This window comes from Balaenoptera musculus, chromosome 1 (genome assembly GCF_009873245.2).
Source record: "Balaenoptera musculus isolate JJ_BM4_2016_0621 chromosome 1, mBalMus1.pri.v3, whole genome shotgun sequence".
NCBI classification, from domain to species: Eukaryota; Metazoa; Chordata; class Mammalia; order Artiodactyla; family Balaenopteridae; genus Balaenoptera; species Balaenoptera musculus.
In genome coordinates this window covers 48,266,188-48,287,805 of record NC_045785.1, presented here as the reverse complement: position 1 = coordinate 48,287,805, position 21,618 = coordinate 48,266,188, and the positions used below count along the sequence as shown (strand labels likewise).

Genomic DNA, 21,618 nt, shown 5'->3' with positions numbered 1-21,618 from the left:
GAGGAAGTAGAGTTGAGAGTTAAGTCATTTGTCCAAGATCACAGCCAGGAGTATAATCCAGATGTTTCCATTCCGCAGACTATTTCCAGTACCCAAAGGGAGGATAGTCACACAACCTCAAGGGAGTGCCCTTTCCTTGTGCCTCTGGTCATACCTCTCACTCTATTTGCTGAGACTGAGGTCGAGAACACGCTGTTCTGAGAACAGCACAAAGGACTTTTATCTCTTGGAAGTATGAAATCATGATGATTTTAGACTTTTCGACTCCTAAAGAAGTCCAGAATGATAACTGTTGAGAATTGGGCTTACTCACCCTCTGTGGAGGCTAATAGGGATGAAGGGGCTGGAAGCCTCAAAACATCGAATGCAGAGTCTGCAACAGCCCTGGAGCGTAAATCCCTTGAATGTCCTCATCCTCTGAGTTGTACCCTAATATGATGCCCATGCTTGCCTGTAATTGGCCACCACAGAGGCTGATTTAAAAAGCAAGTGTCTTTACTCTTAATTTGCATAATATCAACTTTGGCGAGGACTCTTGATAGCACATTCATGTAACAATAATTTCCTGAGTGTCTCCTGACCTCCAGGGACAGTCCAGGGACTGTCCTGGGTACGAGGAAGGGAGCAGTGAACAGAGTAACATACCTACCTTTTGTGGCATCTACCTTCGAATTGACTCATCCACATATCTTCAGTTTACAAAAAATTTGGAAAAGTGGGGAAACAGATTTTTGAGAAGTGGAATGCACTTGGTAGGTACTTTCCTTGAAAGCACAGGAATGATTGGAAAAATGGTAGAAGAACATACAAAATGTGTGGGTAAAAACTGCAAACCTTAGACATATGACCATCACATTTTTCCAAACAAAATTGAGACATGCAGTCTGGCAATATTTTTTCTTTTCTTTCTGATCTCTAAAATGAATTCATATGAAAACTTTTTCCAGAAGTATAAAATTAAAATCACATTTAGGAATGTATTCCATGACTCATCTTTATTTAAAAGGTTAAAACCATATCTAATACAAAACCCAGCAATGATTTTAACAAAAGGACCATATTCTGTTTATCCTGGGGTCTCGAATTCTGAGCTGAGCATCTAGGCACAAAGTAGGCACTCTATAAATCTTGGTTCGTCCAATGAATACATGTTCAAATATCTATTTCTACAGTTTTCGAGCAGTGAGGACAAGTGTTACCCTAAAACAACAAGAAAATGCAAGCCCGTTGGGGAAGGCAGCATGGAAGTGGGGAGGGAATGGAGTGTGCATGATTGGTGCCTTCGGTTCATGATATCTGACATGCCTTTGGGACCGGAGGGAATTTTCAAATGAAAACACTAAAGTAAAAACCACATCCTTCCTTTCAACAGGGCGTTGTTGCTGGCGCTCGTTCCAAAGGAGAACACAAACAGAAAATCTTTTTAACCATCTCCTTTGGAGGAATCAAAATCTTTGATGAGAAGACAGGGGTAAGTAAAAGAATCACATGGCATGGTGAAATTGAATCCACTGACAGATGTGCCCTTAAAAGCCTCTACTCTCTGGGCAGGGATATCAAACAAGCATAAAAACAGATAAAGCAACTGACAAACTTGATCAACTGTGATTGTCCATCAAAGGGAGGCTCTTCCCTGACTTGGCCACAGTGTGACTGCACCAACACAGTGTGACTGTGTTTCTTACAGTGTAATTGGGATAAAAGTGTCACACAGTCCTGGTAATGCAATAGGGAGATTGATGTGCTTTGAAGAGCGGTGGGTAATGTGACAGTTTAAGTTAAATTTCTTTGTGTGCTGGCAACTTTAATGACATGCATCCTAGAGGGAGACGCACGGGGGTCATTTGACTTGGTCAAAGCATCCAGACTCTCTTGAGTTGAACCTGTGACACCTTGCAATTGCTGTCATCAAAAAGAATAAATGGAGTTTTCAATCTTGAAAAAAATCTATCACTGCATGATCAGGAAATGTAAGGGCTGATCTGTTTGTTAAACCCACTGAAGTAGTGGTTTGTATTTTCATCAACCTCCCGGCAGCAGTTAGCTCCCAGCTTCATCCCCAGGACTTGCCTTGCATTGTTGGCCTTGTCCATTGATGGTAAGGGAAAAACAGAAAAGCGTTCTGTTCTTTGATCTGTTTTGTCCAGAGAGCAAGAGTCAGATGGACATGTTTTCCTTTTATTCATTCAATGCTTTATATAGCTTCTAACACACCTCCACTTATATCACCTCCTTTGAACTTCACAGGTAATTTGTCAAGCACTGTATAAACAATACTCAACTAGCCAAGTTACCTAACCTTGTCATTTTGCATTATAATTTTCTCGCCTTTGTTCTGACTCATATTAGGATACCAGTGGGTAGTAGGATGATAATTTAATAGTAAAGATGGATTTTCTTGAAGAAAAGTTATTCCTGAATAATAATAGCACAGACATTTGTACACCCATGTTCATTCATAGCAGCATTACTCACAATGGCCAAAAGGTAGAAGCAACCCAACTGTCCATCTATGGATGAATGGATAGACAAAATATGGTGTGTGTGTGTGTGTGTGTGTGTGTGTGTATAATGGAATATTATTAAGCAGTAAAAAGGAAGTTCTGACCTATGCTACAACATGGAAGACATTATGCAAAGTAAAAAAAGCCAGTCACACATAGACAAATTGAGTAGGATTCCACTTAAATGAGGTATCTAGAGGAGTCAGATTCACAGAGACAGAAAGTAGAATGGTGGTTGACTGGGCCTGGGGGGAGGGGTGATAAAGAGTTAGTGTTTAATGAGTACAGAGTTAAAAGTCTGGGGAGAGGGAAACAGTGCTGCTGATGGATGGCTGTGATGGCTGCTCAACAATATGAATGTACTTTATGCCACTGAACTGTGCACTTAAAAATGGTTACAATGGTCAATTTTATGTTATGTAAGTATTACCACAATAAAAAATCTAGTAATGATAATTACCGTTTGTTGAGTATATACTAGGTACATATTAGTCACTTTGCATACATTATTCAGTTTTGTCCTCACAAGGGTCCTATGAGAGAGTAATAATAACAGGTACTGCATCAAGCACATAGTATGTTCCACTCATTGTTGTACGCCCTTTAGAAGTACCAATCCATTTAATCCTTACAGCAACCCTATGAGTAGATAGTGCTGTTATCTCCATTTTATAGTTGAAGATATCAAGGAGAGAAAAGGATATGTAACTTGCTGGAAGTAGGTGGTGGTGGAGACAGGATTACAACCTAGGCGGTCTGGCTTATGAGTCCAACCACAATGTCTGTTATCTCTCAGGGTAAGTGACCTTCTCAGGTTCATCCAGCATGTAGGAGGCAGAGCTGGGATTTAGCCTCCAGTTGACCTGAGTCAAAAATCAAAGCAGTTGGGCTTCCCTGGTGGCGCAATGGTTGAGAATCTGCCTGCCAATGCAGGGGACACGGGTTCGAGCCCTGGTCCGGGAAGATCCCACATGCCGCGGAGCAACTAGGCCCGTGAGCCACAACTACTGAGCCTGCGCGTCTGGAGCCTGTGCTCCCAACAAGAGAGGCCGCGATAGTGAGAGGCCCGTGCACCGTGATGAAGAGTGGCCCCCGCTTGCCGCAACTAGAGAAAGCCCTCGCACAGAAACGAAGACCCAACACAGCCAAAAATAAATAAATGAATAAATAAATAAAAATAAATTTTAAAAAAATTGCTTAAAAAAAAAAATCAAAGCACTTGACCTCTGTGTTATAGGAAAGGTGGACCTACTTGGGGATGCCTTGGTAAAGGGAGTTTAGAATGAGGGCACAAGCATCAGTAGTCAAGGAGCTTGAAGGCAGCAAGATTAAGAGCCTAATGTAAGCCTCTTCTGCTTGAATAAAAGTATGGTTCCTAAAACTAGGGAAGATTTTCCTTTTCCTGGGCAGACTATAGTTTGGAGACCTGTGCTCAGTTCTGAACCTCACATTTTAGAAAAGATATAGTCGAATCAAAGTATATCCTGATGAGGGGACCAGGGCAGTTGGGGGAGTGAAAACTACGCTGGGCCAACACTTCTGAACACAGATGTGGCCACGTGGGATCCTGGGTAACACACAGGAGGCAGAGAGCTTTGGGCTTGTAGAAACTTGGGGGATATCATTGACCCCTTAGCATCCTTCATGGTAGGGATCCAAGGAGCGTGGATCAAGCCTAACTGAGAGATGCTTTCACAAGGATTTATATGCCCAATATACGTCATCATCTCTAGTCTCTTCCCAAGTCCATGCCTGCCCATCACATGACACTGACATCACATCACCAGAGGGACTGGAGTAAAGCAGAGTATCAGATATTTTATTTTGTCTAGGGCCATGTTTTTGGCTTTGCTATTCCATCATGTACCCTACCATCAAATAGTTCTCATCACCAAACTTTAACTAATGAGAAGAGGTAGTTTATATTCTTTACCTTTCTCTAAATCCTCACTCAAGGGTGGTTAATGTGGCCCCAAAGAAAGATACCACCAAACCTTATAATGTGATTTTTTGATTCTTTATCTGGACACAGAGCAGCAGTAAAGTCATTATTTCAGCTCAAAGCCATTTGGCTTTGTTGAAAAAAAATGTCATCTCCTAGTGGAGAATCAGGATGAAGGCAGAGTTAAATGTTTTCTGTCTGGCCTAGTCTGCTCCAGTTCTGTTTGATTAACCTTAGGCCCTGTATCATTGGGCTTCTGCTACCCTAGCTTGTTAATTTGTCTCAACACAAGCCTGGGGAAAACTGGTGGAGAGAATCGAACGTTTAAGCCTGAAGTAGAGAGGATGGTGGGAACAAGGCACTCCATATTAATAGCGTTCATCTCTCCAAAGAGTTGTCTAGTAGAAAAAGAAGGTGACTTGTTCTGTGTGACTCAAGGAACAGAACCAAGACCAGGTGATAGAAGTTTCTGGGAAGCAGTTTCAGTTTATGAGGAAGAAGAATTTCCTGCAAGTCAGAGCTGTTCAGCATGTAGATGGACCACCTTCTGTGCAAGGGAGTTCACCAGCCCTAGGAGGATTCAAGCATCAGTCATATTATGGGGATATTTTGGAAGGAAGTCGAGTAGAAGATGAGATGTTGACCAAAGTCACATCTTTGGGGAATCACCAAAGTTGATTCCCCAGACTAGTTTAATAGTCTGTTTCTCCCTTAAAGTCAACCCTATCGATGTGATTTATCTTCAGATAAATGGAGGTTTTTCAAAACCTCCATTGGAGATTATGAGCAGGAACAGTTTACTGAACCTTTGTCGTTGCACAGCAGGGGACCGGCTGAATTATGCAGGATAAGAATCTAAGTGAAGTGTTTTGTCCTACATATCAAAGAAATGAAAAACTGGGTCTTTGTCATTTGGAATGACAAATTTTAGTTGTTTATCATGTCTAAAGTATTCCTGCTCCAGCTTGGCTGCACTATTTTTTTCAAAACCAAGAAAAGAAACATTAGCAGAACGTGACAATAGCTACAATTTTAAAAATCCAAAAGCTGTCAGAAGCGTTTTGATCCCAATTAAAGAGCCCCTTTGCAGCAATTTACACCTTGTCTTGAATTTCAAAGGGTTCTTGATCCCAAACCTTATGTGAGTAAATTTTATTATTAGTATGTTGCAGGAAATAAATCAATATCAAAAGCTGTTCATATGTTCAGGTATCTAGGTATTGCTAATATGTCAAAAGGATCAGTGAGAATGCAGAATATGTCATAAATGAACTCATTGTTACTAGGAATAGTAGGAGCAGTAGCACTCACAGTAGAAATGGTTTCATGTCAGTATGTTACTAGGTCCTCACATCAGACCAGTGGACACCAAGGCAGGAGTGATGTCATCTTCATTTCACAAATAAGGAAACTGAGATTCTGGGAGTGTTCCTGACTTGGCTGGAGACTCAGATCAGACCTTCCAACCCCAAATCCTATGTCTTTCCAGGGAAACTCACTAGCTTTCCTCTCTCCCCACTTATAATTTTATTCCATAGAATTATTATAATTTGTGCCATTAAAAAATCAGAAATATTGGGACTTCCCTTGTGGCTCAGTGGTTAAGAATCTGCCTGCCAATGCAGGGGACACGGGTTTGAGCCCTGGTCTGGGAAGATCACACATGCCGCGGAGCAACTAAGACCGTGCACCACAACTACTGAGCCTGTGCTCTAGAGCCCATGAGCCACAACTACTGAGCACACATGCCGCAACTACTGAAGCCATGCGCCTAGAGCCCATGCTCCACAACAAAGAGAAGCCACTGCAATGAGAAGCCCATGCACCGCAACAAAGAGTAGCCCCCGCTCACCGCAACTAGAGAAAGCCCGCGTGCGGCAACAAAAACCCAACACAGCCATAAATAAATAAATAAATAACGTTTTAAAAATCATAAATACTGCAGGAGCCTAAAGACGAGTCTATTTCTCAGGATAGAGGGCAGTGGTCTGTATCAACTTTTCCAGATAATGCAACATCTTGTTGCCACAATCACAGATGGATTTTGCTTGTTCATTTAGTTTAGCCAACACTGATTTGGCACTATTATATGCACCATTCTAAATACATTATAGCAATTCTATGAAGTAAATGCTATTATCATCACTATTTTACAGATGAGAAAACTGAGGTCCAAATAATTAATTACACAGCTCTCAAGTGGCAGAGCTGAGATTCAAACCCAGGTAGTCTCATCCAGAGTACTTAATGCTAGTAATATATCACACCTTTCTTAGTGTGTTTGGGCTGCTATAACAAAAATACTATAAACTAGGTGGCTTATAAACAGCAAATGTTTATTTCACAGTCCTAGAGGCTGGAAAGTCCAGGATCATAGCCCCAGGATTTGGTGTCTGGTGAGAGCCCACTTCCTCATAGATGGTGCCTTTTTCTGTGTCCTCTTATGATGCAAGGGGGAGAGGGAGAGGATGCTTACTAGGGCCTCTTTTATAAGGGCACTAATCCCATGTATAAGGGCTCCACCCTCATGACCTAATAAGCTCTCAAAGGCCCCACCTCCTAATACCATCACCTTGAGGGTTAGAATTTCAGCATATGAAATTTGAGGGGATATAAACATTTCAGACCATAGCGATATCAAAGTTTATAAATGATTTCCTTTTATATGTATTAGAGCAGATTCAATATTATCCCTGTCTTACTGTCACCATTATTAACTTTCATTTTAATGAGCTTTCCTGAGTGAAGATAAAAGAGGTGGAGTTACAACTGGGACTGTCTTGTGGATAGAATGTTGGCAGCGTAACCAGTACACGGTCAGGCAAGAGCATATCGGATGCCTGTTTTACGCCACATGATTATCTGTTTCTTGAGGATTCAAAGATGAAGAAGATGTGTCCTTGCCCCTGAGGTGTTCACAGTCTGGTGGTGAAACCAGACTCACAAAATGAACTGACAGCTGCTGAGACACAGGTGTGAATGGAGTTGTCGGTACTCAGGGGATGGAGACCGAGCTTTGCCTGGAATAGTCAGGGGTTTTCACAGAAAAGGGCACACTGACTTGGCAGTGGAGGAGTGAGTTGGAGAGGACCAGGTAAACGAGTCAGGGAAGAGAAAAACGTATTTCTAAATGCACAAATGTCTAAAGGAGAAAGATATGTGTGTGTGTTCATTTTTCCCTTCAGGAAATATTTATTGAACACGTCTATCAACACACATATGAACAAGGCTGTATCTTTTTGTTCATCACTATTATCTATCTGGTTAGCACATGATGCCCACATAGTAGGTGCTCAGTAGTACTTACTGCACAGAAAATAAAATGACTTTGTGATTACGACTCAGCAAATGTACACAGAAAAACTAGGGCGTAGCAGGGGAGAGGTGGAGAGTGGCCCAGGATTGAATATTGTCCCTCATAATAAAGGGGTAATGATGTTTTAACTGTAATGGCTGCACTTACATTTCACGGCTGATTTCATAATTTATTCTTCAGTGAAAACCAGATATCACCTTATTCGTGTCTCTTCAAAAACAGGACTGTTCTTCCTTTATTTCTAACTGGATATTTTGAGTGGACTTGGGGAGAGCAGCTGAGGTGGAGCAAAGGAAACTGGTCCTAGGGAGGGAGACAGGTAGGAAGATGAAGGCATTGCAGAGCAGGATGCTGGGACCTGGGACACCCCTGTCATCCTGAGAGCCATTGAAACAGTACACAGGACTCTCACAAGATGTCTAGCCTATAAGCAGGACCGTCTATAGCAGACTTTTGTGGATTCTGTCTCATTCGACACCCAACAATTCTTGGAGGTCTTATTACCCCCTTTTTACAGGAGTCATCTAAGGTACAAGTAGGGTGAGTGGCTTGCCCGAGGCTACTGTGAGTAGCAAGAATTGAATTCAAATTCACATTTATAACTCCTAAGCTTGTTTTGTTTCTTTTACTCCAGAGATTCTCCACTTGACTGGTTCTATCCCCAGGAGGGGCTGCTTTGGAACTTCATGTAGGCATTTTGGGTGGTCACGACTTTTGGGGAAGGGGGTGGTGATGCAGGAATTTACTAGGGGCAAGGATGCTAGCCACTCTGCAATGTACAGGACGTTCACACACAACACAGATGTTTCCTGTGCCCTGTGACTTTAAATGTCTTATCACACATTCACGTAGATGAAAAACCTGTTTATAATTACCTGAATCTAAAACCGAACTCTACTTTATCTATAAAAGAGTGATTTTGTACAATATTTATAGTAGTGAATTTTCCAGACATGCAGCTAAACAGAGAGAAAGATGTGCTTTGTTCTGTTGAAACCTCATCGAGAGTTGGTCATCACTTTGGAAAACCACTCCCCTGTGATGCTTTTCACATTTGAGTCCCCAGCAGGGCACTACTCCATCAGTTTCATGTGTAGCTATTATGTTCACCATAACTGGACTTATATGGCGCATCTTTAAAAATGTCAGATACAAAGGGAAGAGTTGAATGATCTCTTAAAACTGAATTTATTCATTATAAGAAAGCACAAACGTAAGACAATGTCATTATGTTCTTCTGTTGTAGTTGTAACTAAGCCTTTATATGTAGAAATTCACATTATTTTTTATTAGAAATCATCTTCTTTTATTTCTCCTTTATAAGTAGGATATTTTGATTTGCTTAAACTTCATGTGTACAGGTAGATTATGTAATCATTTCCAGATAATAAAAGAAGAATTACAAAATATTGGTTTATAAGAAGGAGGTGTTGGGTCAGATAAGGTTAAGAATCCCTGTCTAGACCATGCTGCCATTTTCATTGGTTCATTCATTCATTCATTCCACAAATGCTTATTGAGTGAAAGGGATATTCTACATGATGGATAGGGATGAACTAGCCTGAAAACTTTTCTTCAAGGAACCTACAACCTAGGAGGCAAGACATAGGTACATAACTAAAAACTCAAAGCAAGAATAACAATATGATAAGAGAAAAATATAAAATTATCATGAGAGTTCAAAAGAAGAAATGATTTCTTCCATCTGAAAAGAAATATGGAATGATTTAGGAACAAAGGGCTGAACTTTGAAGGATGGGCAGGGTTTCAAGTGAGAGATATAAGAGGACCAGTATCCAGGCAAAGGGAATTATGGGGAGTGTTTACTAAGGCCCTAAAGTGAGAAAGTCATGAAGAAGGGCAGGTGTGGAGAAGAGTTGAGATGTCTGGATATTCTGGATTGGAGGATGTGATGTGTGATGGCTATCAGTGAGAGAAAACTGAGAGGGTTGGCAGGGCCCGATTGCGAGGCCTGGAATGTACGACTAAAGAGTTTTGGTTGAATCATGTCCATTACAGCCTGAGTTATTATTCAGTGTATTCTGTGGCCCTGAAGCTGCACTAGCTATACAGAGAGGTAGGTACAGTGACTCTAGGGCCACCCTCGACCCATCGGATGTCTTTGTGCAAATCAGGGAAAAGTCCCTTTCTTTAAGGCTCATTGCCTGGGATGACTTTTGCTGGGAAACGGTTGCAATAAGTATACATTTTTTTAGTTTTTATAGTTTTTGATGACTATACGATGACTACCTCCCCGTAGATCTATGCAGTGTACCCCCTGCCCAGCTGTACGTAGCAGACCTGGGAGTATCATTCGTGCATGAGCAGAATGCCGGGGGTACCATCTTGCCAGTTCCTGTACCGACCATTCACTGCCCAGCTTGCAGGACTAGCCAAAGGAGACCCCTCCACTCTGTATATCCCTTTGCCCTTCTTCACTCAGTGAACACCTCAGGGTCCAGTAATGTCAACAACAGTAGCAACAGCAACACAGCACGACGATGACCACTTATCAAGCCCTTTCTCGAGCCAGGTGCTTTAGTAAACTAAGTGCTTTATGCATTTCATCCTCCGAGCAGGATTCATGTTGGGTCTGTCTGAATCCACAGCCCACACTCCTCACTGGTATGGTACTGGCACCAGAGAGTGGGCATGGTGGAAGGAGCTGCCTTGGATCCGTTCCTGCCCAGCTATGTGGTTATAAAGCAATTTTTATGAATGACTTTGTACGTCTTTTACTCATCTGTAAGATGGGGATAATCAAAGTACCTATGTCTGAGGATTGGTGCAAGATTAAATGAGGATTTAATTTAATCCCCTAGGATTTAGAATAGTGCCTAGTATAATAAAAAACTCTAGGTGTTAATATTATATTATTAGCTCTATTATCCCCTCTCTGATATGGACTTTCTTATGGCCTCCCTTCAGAATTAAGAAATCCTTTCATATTCCTCCTACAGTGTCCTCTGTTCACTTTTATCACAGCACATGGTTGTCTGTATAAGAATGAGTTGACCCTGATGCTTCCATCAGACTACAGACTCCACGAGGCCCCTGGTCTCATCCATTGCTGTATCTGCAGGGTTTCACACAGGTCCTGGTATGTGATAGAGATGCAATGGCACATTGAAAGAAGGGAGGAAAGGCAGTCAGGGAGAGAGGGAACAAAAGCGAGGGAAGGATGGAACAGGAAGTAACGAATAAGTAAACTTCTAATGAAATGCTCATTGTCTGAGTAAACTTATAATGAAATGCTCATTGTCTGGACTAGATATTGGAGCCCAAGATGCTACGTACCAAAGATGCAAGTTTTGCCATGCAGGCAATGAGCATGGAAAGAATAATATATGTGATTCAGAGTACCCTGGTTCTAGGATGTCAGGGGTTGAAGGTCCCTTAGGCATTGACTAAACCACTCATTTACAAGTGAAGAAACTCAGAAGCCAAAGAGAAGAGGTGGCTCCTGAAGGACTTCCCTAGTGGCACAGCGGTTAAGACTCCGCACTCCCAATTCAGGGGGCCTGGGTTCAATCCCTGGTCAGGGAACTAGATCCCACATGCATGGTGCGACTAAGACTTGGCGCAGCCAAATAAATAAATGTTATAAAAAAAAAAGAAAAAAATGTAAGTGGCTCCTGAGACCTCCCAGCAAATTGTATGCAAAGCACCTAGGCTTGAACATCGAATCTGAGTCACTCTCTAATGCCCACAAAACAGGAAGTGGAAAGCATCCTCTTCCCTTCCTCCTCTTCCTTACTTTGCCTTCCTTCCTCATTACCTTTTTCTCTTTCTCTCTCTACCATCTCCATATTCTTTGCTCATTTGCTTCAACGTTCAGGCTCCCAAAGCGCGACAGCTGCCCCAGGTCCCTTTTAATATCAAAGAGACTGAACATCTGAGGGAAAAAATTGGGCCTCTGTATGTTTAGTGTCTTGTTGGATGATATTGGATTTTAATTTATCACAATAAAAAATCAATTTATAGCTCAAATCCAACATATTTTTAGAAATTGGCCCTGTCAGGAAGCTGCCTCTGTTAGATAATTTAGATGGGGGATAATTCATGACAGGGGAAAAAAATGGATATTCATATTACCCTGGAAAGTGAGACCACAAATGTTTTCAAGCAGATTTGATAAACTCAGAAATGTACTCTCTTTCCCTTAATGAATCATTTTATCAATTTTGGTCTTTAAGGAGGTAAAGAGGTACTATTTTCTGGGCTAGCTGCTTTTACACACTTGGTCTCATTTAATTCAGTCCCCTAAGAACTCAGCTAAGAAAGTATTATTTTTCCTGTTAAACAGATGAGGAAACTGAGACACAGAGAGGTTAAGGGGATTGCACAAGGCTGAATATCCAACAAATTGCAGAGCTGGGCACTGACTCCGGCTTGGCAGGGTAATAAGACCTGTGTTCTTTTCAGTTCACAGTGTGGTCTCTCTCCTTTTCAAGGGCATACTTAGGGCCTCTGGAAAGCAAGTGACCGTGCGTTTATTCTCCAGGGGGGAAATCTAACTGCTCTGAGGGTTTCTGTCGTGCAGACCAGCCCTGTGACTAAAGGTCTATCAGCTACTCTTTGGGCCTCTGAGGGATGTGTGAGCCACTGGTCTCAAAGTGGCAGCGCCTGGGTGTGCAGTGTGACCTCGGGGATGGCTCCTCTGCCTAGTCTCTGGGACTCTCTCCTCATCTGAACCCTGGGGTCATTCCTCAGACCTTTTCTTAAAGGTCCAGATAGTGAGCGTAGTGGGCTTTACGGTCTCCCGTAACCATTTACTTTGGCCGCTGTTATGTGACGGCCCCCGCAGACAATGTGTAGACAGAGGAGCTTGGTGTCTGCTGGCTCTGGTCTGGATGATTACCGAGGAGCTTCTAATCTGCTCATTCTGACCCCATGACGAGCTCTGTAGGAGAGCAGGGTGAGTACCCGCTGAAGATCTCTGGTCTTCATCTCTGGGCCCTTTGTTCCCTGCTCTTTGGTGGCTGACTTTGGGGATGAATGCTTTTTATAAACTTTGATGGTAAATATTCAGCTCTGGGAATTGTGTTAGTTATTTCTACCATTTGTGGAGCGCTAATTGCCAGACACTGTGCTAAGTGCTTCACATATATTTTTTCTCATTGAATTCTTGCAATCCATTGTTTAGTAACATATTATCATTCCCATCTTACAGATGAGGTGACTGACCCTCAGGGAGGTTCAGTCACTTGACCAGGACTACTCTTAAATTTTGATCCATTTATTTATTCAGCAGATGTTCATTGAGTACCTACTGTGTGCCAAGGAGTATTCTCAGGGGTGTGCAGAGATTGGTAAATAAAAGGAAGGACTCTACCTTGTAGAGTTTACATTCTAATGCAGGGAGACAGACAAGAAACAATAGACATACATCAATAATATACTCTGTTAGAAAGTAATCAGTGCTATGAAAAAAGATAAAAGTAGAGCGAGGTCACAGCATTTTCCCACTGTACTTCCTTTGTCCTTGAAAAAGGGCCTGTGACATACATGCCTCGTAAATCACAGATATGAACATGCTCTGGGAGCTTCCTATAGTTTTGAGGGTCAACTGAGTAATGGAAAAAGACACTTCTGAAAAGTCTCATCCAAATTCCAGGGGCTGTTACACGTGATAAATCAGAGCTGTCAGTTTGGGTGTCTCTGCTTTTATTTAGAAGGCTGATTGCTTTATATGGGCTCTACTGTTTATTGTTTTCCTATCTCGCACATTTATTTTAAATTTTAATTTAAAACTCATTTTCCATGACTGTGCCTCGGTTATTTAATAGGTGCTTCTATTTTTATGAAGACACCCCTTACAGGAACTGTGTGTGTAGAAATGGTGATGCTATAATTAGGCCCAGCACTGATAAGATGGTTCTCTGTGCTTCTCTCAAGTACTTCTCCGTGGTGGCCCGAGGTGGAGGAGCATTAATAATTCTGGGGACAGTAAAGGAATGTGTTTCCTAGAAGGTGAGCCCAGGTCAAGGTGAGAGCCTGGTAAAATCCACCAGAGGAGAGACTCTGTCTGGGGAAGTGTGCGTGGTGGAACCTGGGGCCTGAATGACCAGTGTTATGCAGAGAAGTCTGGGTTTGTTGTCAGAGGGCCTGAATTTGTATCGTCACTCGGTTAAAAAGGTGCAGACCGAGCTATAATGATAAAAACAACAACGACAATAATAGTGATGATAGCGATAGCACTTACCGTTGTCCCAGATCTTGTCGTAACTGCTTTACGCACATCTCATTTCATACTTTTATGAATCACTGAACCTCTTAGTGGCTCTGTGTTCTCCTGTGTAGTATATGAGCAGTAATTAACTAGCCAAGCTTTATAGTAGTCTTGCCAAATAGAGGTATTATCTCTGGTTTACACAGGATGGCACTGAGTTTCAGAGAGGTGCAGTGAACTGCTAAGATGTCTCAGTTAATGAGGGCTGCCCTGTCCACCACATTTATTTCATTTCACACTGGTTTGCTGGCCACAACAAGGAAGCTGGTGTGTGAGTCTGTCTTACATGGATGGTTAGATGTTACCTGGAATAAAACACTTTGGTGATATCCTGGCTGACTTTTTCATCATTTGTTCTTTTGTGCTGTAGTTACTGACCTTATTCATTCATTCATTTAAATAAAAATATTTGTTTGTATATATGTTGATGCTAGAATTAAAAAATACATATATATTTTTTAAAATTCTAGCATCAACAGTGAGATAAATCTAATGCCCTCCCATTTTTATGTCTTATGCTCATGGTCACTACTTCTTTCTTGCACCTTTCCCTGCTTTTCTATAGATTAGGAATAACCATGCTAAGCTGGTAAAGCATTTGCATTCCCTGATTACTTACAAACATGAAAAGTAGAGAGAATTTTAAACAAAGAAACAAACAAAAATCCTAGACTATGAGTAATTGGAAGCCAGGGTCCATTATTTGGTTACTCTTATATCCACCACCTTCTGGTACGTGGTTCGTTCCCAGGAGATATTTGTGGAATTGTGCTGAATTCCTTCATTGTAGAAGTCAAGGAGACCTCTGATCCACCTTCTTGTCTAGCTGTGTCCACCTAAAACCTTTGGGCATTGTGGGTGGCATCTAAATTCTAAGAATAATTATCTCCCTGAGAACAGTAAATAGCAGCTTCATCCCCTCTGCCATGGGCTTCAGTGATACAACGCATTTTACTCAAGCCATATCTGCCCTTCCCAGGGTTCCTTTAACTTCTAGATGAATAGAAGAGTATATAAAATATATTAAAGGTTACATATAATATATTCAATCTCAATTTCCGGTGTTATTAATGATCTTAATGCATAGGTCATTTGTTTCCCCCCATTTTCCTTTCTCTTTCCCCATCCATCTAATTTGCCTTTATCTTCTTCCTCATCCCTTTTCTATGCTCTCATTTGCATGTAGATATAGTCACTTTTTTTCTATTGCCGTATATATTTTCCAAAGACATTATTAAGTACCCACTATGTATAAGATAGAAAGTACAGCCAGCTATAAAAGAAGTATAATATATTATGTGAATGAGGGAAAGGTAATATCTAATTGAAGGGAAGGAAAGAAACTAACATTTATTGAGCAACTACTATGTGTTGAAGTCTGTACTAAATATTGCAAGTAAGTTCCTGGAGGATAAAAATTCTTGCCTTCTCCCAGCAGGGGGAGCTTTCCCTAGGGGTGGGAGTCCTTTCAGGGTCCTGGGGTCTGTGCCTCAGAATTTTGATGCCTGGGCACTCTGCAGCCTGGAGCATGTACAAGTATGCTTTGATGCAAAGGATGAGAGAGAGGAGGTTAGCCTAGGAGAGCTGATGAGGTGGTGAGGGATGACCTAGGAGTGTTATATCCACTGTGCTGAGTGAGTTACGTGCATGGTCTCCTTCAGTCCTTATGATCACACTGTGAACTACATATAGGTATTACCAACTCCATTCTGGATGGAGCCCTGAACATGGAGGGTGGAGGAGAATAGAGGTGCTCCAGGCACTGAGGACAAAGGCCAGTGACCTCACAGTTCTGACTCGAGCCCAGGGTTTCAATCCGTCTGATGAGCCCACATCAGATGCAGCGTGCAGCCATCTCAACTGCAAGCAGCTCCTATACTTGTAGCTTCAGCCAAATATTTCTTTTGGGATCACCCCAGTACACATCCTTCCTTCAAGCTGCCTCACTCACATAGCTCAGGGATTTGCGTGGCAGGATGGATTTGACTTCTTAAATGATTCAGCAAATCAGGAGATTTCAAATCTGCAAGAAATTACACAGAAGCGTGGCCTCAATATCTAAATACAAAATGCCTGCACCTCCAGAGATGGAGGTTTGAATTTTTCATGGTATCTAAGAAATGTGTAGACTGTTTTGAAATTATATGTTTAAAATTTTGAAAATAAAGATTGTACTGGCAAGTGTCTAAACTCAAGACGGTCATAACCTCACTTTTGAGGAACAGATGCTTCATCTTCAGTATAAATGGGTCCGAGGAGAGTGCCTGAAACTCATATACAGAGATACATCATCTCACGACTCTGTGCAGGGTGATCTATTCGGGTGAATAGACGTGCACCTATCCATGTGAATGGACGTGCATACTCTTTCATGTTTATTTCTGTGCTGTCAAAGTCTGTGCCTGTATTGTTTTCTGCCTGTCTCTAGCCTGTGATACAACCACCCTAGCACTTAACAAAAACTTCTTCATCAGATACAATGATTAAAAAAAAAAAAAAAAAAGGATCGCTTATGTTTGAGAATCTCTTTGTAGTTTGGAAACTACTTTCACTTTTTTTCTTACAACTGATCTTCACGTTAATCTTACAATATATGTATTACACATGCAATTTTATTGGTGACGGACCTGGAGCTCAGAGAGTCTGATTGCCAGCCCAGAGTCACACAGTGATAATGGGCAGAGACTAATCCTTATTTATACTTTATGCCTTTTCTATTTATAAAAGTAGCATATATTTACTATAGAAAATTTACAAAATATAAAATAGTCATAAGGAAGAAAATAGAAGTTACTTGAAATCCCACCACTTAAACATAAACCCAGTCAATATTTTGGTGCATATACCAATAGTCTTCTTTACATCAATATATATATATTTTTAATTGAAATTATACTATACATGCTGCTTTGTGACCTACTTTATTACTTATCCACATATTTTCTTTTATTAAATATTTTTCTATAGCATCATTTTCAATTACTGTAAAGAATTCTAGCCTATGAGTGTAACGTAATTTAATAAGCACCTTATTGTTAGTATCTGCATCTATGGACACATCTTTTTATACACATCCGTGATTATTTCCTTTAGTTAAGTTCCAGAATTCCTGGGTCAACAAGTATGTATACTTTTAATGCTTTGGTCTTTTTTTGGGGGGGAGGGGGGGTTCATATTATGTTCTAGAAAGTTGTACCACCAGAGGTACAAATACTGTTTCCCTACATATTTGTCAGCATGGAGTATTACCAATTATTGTAAAATATAAATTTTTAAACTTTTTGATATTAAACTTTAGTTTTAATGCCTCTGTCTTAATTTCCTTATCTGCTCATGATAGTCATAGGGTAGCAACATGATGGTGGCGTCTGTCTTTTACGCTAATGAGACTCATGGTCCATTGGTTTTACCTACAGATCTGAACGATGTCAAAGGGCATTGAGAATTGGCTGAAAATGGATTTCTCATAAGGTTTGGCTTATCAATTGTCAAGGTGTTAACTGTCTGGACCACCATTTTGCCCTCGGTCATACACTTTCTCTGAGCAGTGTTTAGAGCAATATTGTTGATTTGCCATGTATGAATAAATGTCACCAAGAAGAGAAAACTTGACAGTCTTTACTATTATAATTTAAGATTTATGATCTTTGACTTTCAAGCAGAATAAAATTTATTTGTATATTCATTCCTACACATAAAGCTGTATGATCTTGGCCAAGTCATTCCATCACTCTGAGCCTACGTTTTCTCAGTTATGAGATGGAGATGAGGATGACTTTGGCCTTCTGCAGAGGTCTGTTGCAGTAATTCTGGGGGAAAGAATGCATATTGAAGTTCTTTGCAAATAAGTACTCCTTGATTATGTACATTAGTTTTGTCAGAAGAGAAGAATAAAGTTGGCACATACCAAACGTTTAGCAATTAATAAACTCCTCCCTTGACATTCTAAGAACTGTATCTAATTTATGGACAGCAGTTTTACTGAGCAAAGGGATGCAGCCCAGGTTCCGTCCACATTCAGAATTAGTGGGATCTGAAATAATGAGATTTGACTGTGGCCTCCTTCAGGACAGCTCCAGTACCCCCAGGGCGCTCATCACTTTGGTTTTCCGCCCACAGTGTCTATATTCTGCCACCTGGTTAAAGTCTTCGAGAAAACTGAATGCACCTTAAACCTCTTGAGGCCATTTCTCTAACCTCAGAGTACTTTCTGCACAAATCTACCTTTGCTTGTACTTCTCTTTATGAAACTAGTATATGAATATCATTGGGAGAGTTAAGGTTAGCTATTTTATAGAGTGTAAAATTGCATCCTTAAGAAACCAGGGCTCCCATCAGCGCCTTGGTGAAGTCATTTATTTTTCTTTCCCTGGTACTCTCATCTGTAAAAATTAAATTCTTCTACCAAACGTTTACCTAGTGTGCCCTATGTCCCAGGCACAGAGATATGAAGACGTGTCAGAGAAACCCCTTTCCTCCCCAGGGCTCATGAACTAGCACCTGAGTAAACAACCAATTACATGACAGTGTGATAAGCAAGATCACGGCATGGTTGCCTCACTTCAGGTTCATACGTGTGTGCTTCTGTAGTAATGACCTGAAAAGAAAAGCAAACAGAGTCATTCTAATTAAACCAGCAGATGATATTTAATGGATCCATACAGGGAATGTTGGTGAAATATGCGTATAATACAGAGATACTGTGTGGAGAACAGAATCACAGAAATGATCATCTCTGAAGAGCGAAAATCCTCTCGGCATCATCCCCAGCTGACCCCCACAATCAAAGAGAACCACTTTCAGTGGTTTCTTTCTTGGCCTTTGCACGTGGTTTGTTTTGGTTTGGTTTTTCTGCCTAGAACTTTCTTCTGCTGCCTCCCCTCCACCCACCCTCTCTTGGCTCTTTCCTTTATTTGGCTGACTCCAGTTTCTCCTCCAGGCCTCTCAGCACAGGTACCATTTCCTTAGAAATTCTTCCCTAACCTACCAACCTAGGTTGGATATCCCTTGTCTATACTTTCACACACCAGCCACTTCTGTTAACAATATTTATAAAAATGTGTTGTACCAAAGGTGGAAGCAACCCAAGTGTCTATCAGTGGATGAGTGGGCAAGCAAAATGTGGTATATACGGACAATGGAATATTATTCAGCCTTAAAAAAGAAGGGAATTCTGATTCATGCAACAACATGAATGAACCTTGAAGACATCATGCTAGGTGAAATAAGCCAGTCACAAAAAAGCAAATATTGTATGATTCCACTTACATAAGGTTCCTAGAGTAGTCAAGTTCATAGACACAGAGAGCAGAAAGGTGTTTGCCAGGCATGGGGGTGGGGGAGAATGGGGAGTCTGTGTTTAATAGGTACAGAGTTTTAGTTGGGGATGATAAAAAAGGTGGTGGAGATGGTTGGTGGTGGTGTTTGCACAATAGTGTAAATATTCTTGATTCCACTGAACTGTATACTTAAAAATGATTAAAATGGTAGTTTTTATGTTATGTATATTTTATCACAATGTTTAAAATGCATTATAATTGGGTATGTTGAGACAGCATACCTTGTAATACCTTATGTGCCGTTGAGAGCAGGAACCATGGGATTCATCGGTGTGTCCTCAGTGCTAGCACACACCTTGCAGATAGTAGGTGCTCACTTAAAAAAAAGTTGAGTGAATGAATAAATGAAGTTATCTATTATGACAGTATCAAGCTAATATATCCTAATGTTATAGAGAAAACTCAAACTAGGAGAGGAATGGTGACCTGCCTAAATCTCACAGGTAGTCAATGTCCAAGTCAGGATTGAAACTCAGATGGTGTCAACCTCAATCCAAAAGTACTCTTTTCATCATGCCAGCCTTTATTTGCCTTCACTTTCTATACACAGTTAGACAGAATAAGAGGAGGTAGATGCAGATAAATGAACCTGAAATGCCATGTCTTAAATTAAAAATGATTTCAGAAGACTGAAAAGAGGGTAGAAAAGGAAGGGGAAAAAAAAGAGGCTGATATAAGACTTTCTCTGGGATAGTCACTTTTCATTTGCTTTTTGTTTTTTTTCCAATCTCTTGCCATGTAACCAGAAGAACTGGAATGGGGGGATTGATTGGGCAGTCAGTTGTTTCCCAAGGGCTGTAACAGAATCCCAGTCTCTCAGGTAATTTAACCTGGAAGGGGGTTTCGCTATAGGGAACAGCCCACATGGTTGGGGATGGACAAGATGATTTAATAGGCCTCTTCCTGCCCTAATTGCTAATCTTCCTTGTGGGAACCCCCTTCTTGTGCTTCATTAAAGACTCCATTAATTTGTTTGTATATAAATTCAAGCTACTTCAGTTCTGTCACACTTCTAAGTGGCTCCCATTCAGGAGTCTGTGGCTTGTATCACCCATTAGGATTTACCGATAAGAAAGATGCATTATAGGTTTTATTACTTTGTGTATGGAGCACATGTGGCAACTATAAAGTACGTTCACGTATAGTATGAATAATTGTCATGGTAATTGATAAAGTAGTCTGTAATAAAGATAGCTAGAATAGCATTCCTAAATGCTGAGGTCTCTAAGTGCTCAAGAGGAGGGGGGAAAGGCACTAAATAAATCCAGTCTTTCAGAAATTGCTGGCATTTAAAAAAAAATAGCCAACCAGAATCCTTAGGCCTGCATTTCACTTTCAAGTGTAATTATTTTATGTTACAATCCATATCTGCTGACACATTGGAATCAACTCAAATAAAGGAATGCCATAAATCTTGCATTGTTTGGATTAAGCACGTGTTGGTGCTGGGAAAAGTCTGGGAAGAGGCTGCCCCTGTGTGTAAATAGTTTAAGAGAATCAAGTGGCTGGAAAAGATGTAGATACAGGTAAGACAAAGGGTCCAGCAGCAACCATCCAACCTGTTTAAATGTCCAAAGATGTGAGAGGCTCAGTACTTTATTTATCCTTGTAGTGAATTGTAGCAGGCCATTATAATAGTATAAATAATACTACTAGCTGACCCTGTCACTTACTGGGCTTCTACTAATGCCATCTACCTACATATATTAACATTGTATCTTCAAGACAATCCTGCATGGGAAGTATTACCAGCTGTGTTACCTGGAGCATGATATTTAATTTATCTGTGACTTAGATTATTCACTTGGAAATGGAAATAATTATAACAACCCTCACAAACCTCACAGGGTTGTTGAAAGGATTAAATGAGACCCTATACATATAGTGCCCAGAACAGTGCCTGGCATACAGTAAGTGCTCAAAAAGTAGGAGCTGACGGTATCATTTCCACTTTAAAGATGAAGAATCCAGTCACAGAGAGTGTGACTGCAAAACTTGCCCAAGGTGACTGATGGAAGATATGAACGTGGGTCTTTTTCATTCCAAAGTCTAAATTCATGCCACACTCTCTGTCTGCTACATGTTTTCCGTATTAATGTCATGCTTTGGTCTTTGTTCTGACTTTTGAGCCTGGGATGCAGGAGCTTTGTCTTCCCTCCATCCCTGTTAGTCTCCCAGCCTGTCCAAAGCTGAGGGAGGTGATGGAGCTAGCTTCCTTGGTAGAATCTTTCACTTTCAACTGGGACCTGCTAGTACCTTACTACAGCTTGTGTCTTGTCCAGATG

General features: G+C 40.9%; 1 protein-coding gene across 1 annotated transcript in view; it reads left to right on the top strand.

The window, feature by feature from the left end:
* Positions 1-21,618, top strand: part of DAB1 (DAB adaptor protein 1) — a 420,573-nt gene that overhangs the window by 282,967 nt on the left and 115,988 nt on the right. Inside the window, exon 4 of the mRNA XM_036843482.1 lies at positions 1,373-1,471. Coding sequence (XP_036699377.1) covers positions 1,373-1,471 — 99 coding nt within the window. The remainder of the gene's footprint in view (positions 1-1,372; positions 1,472-21,618) is intronic.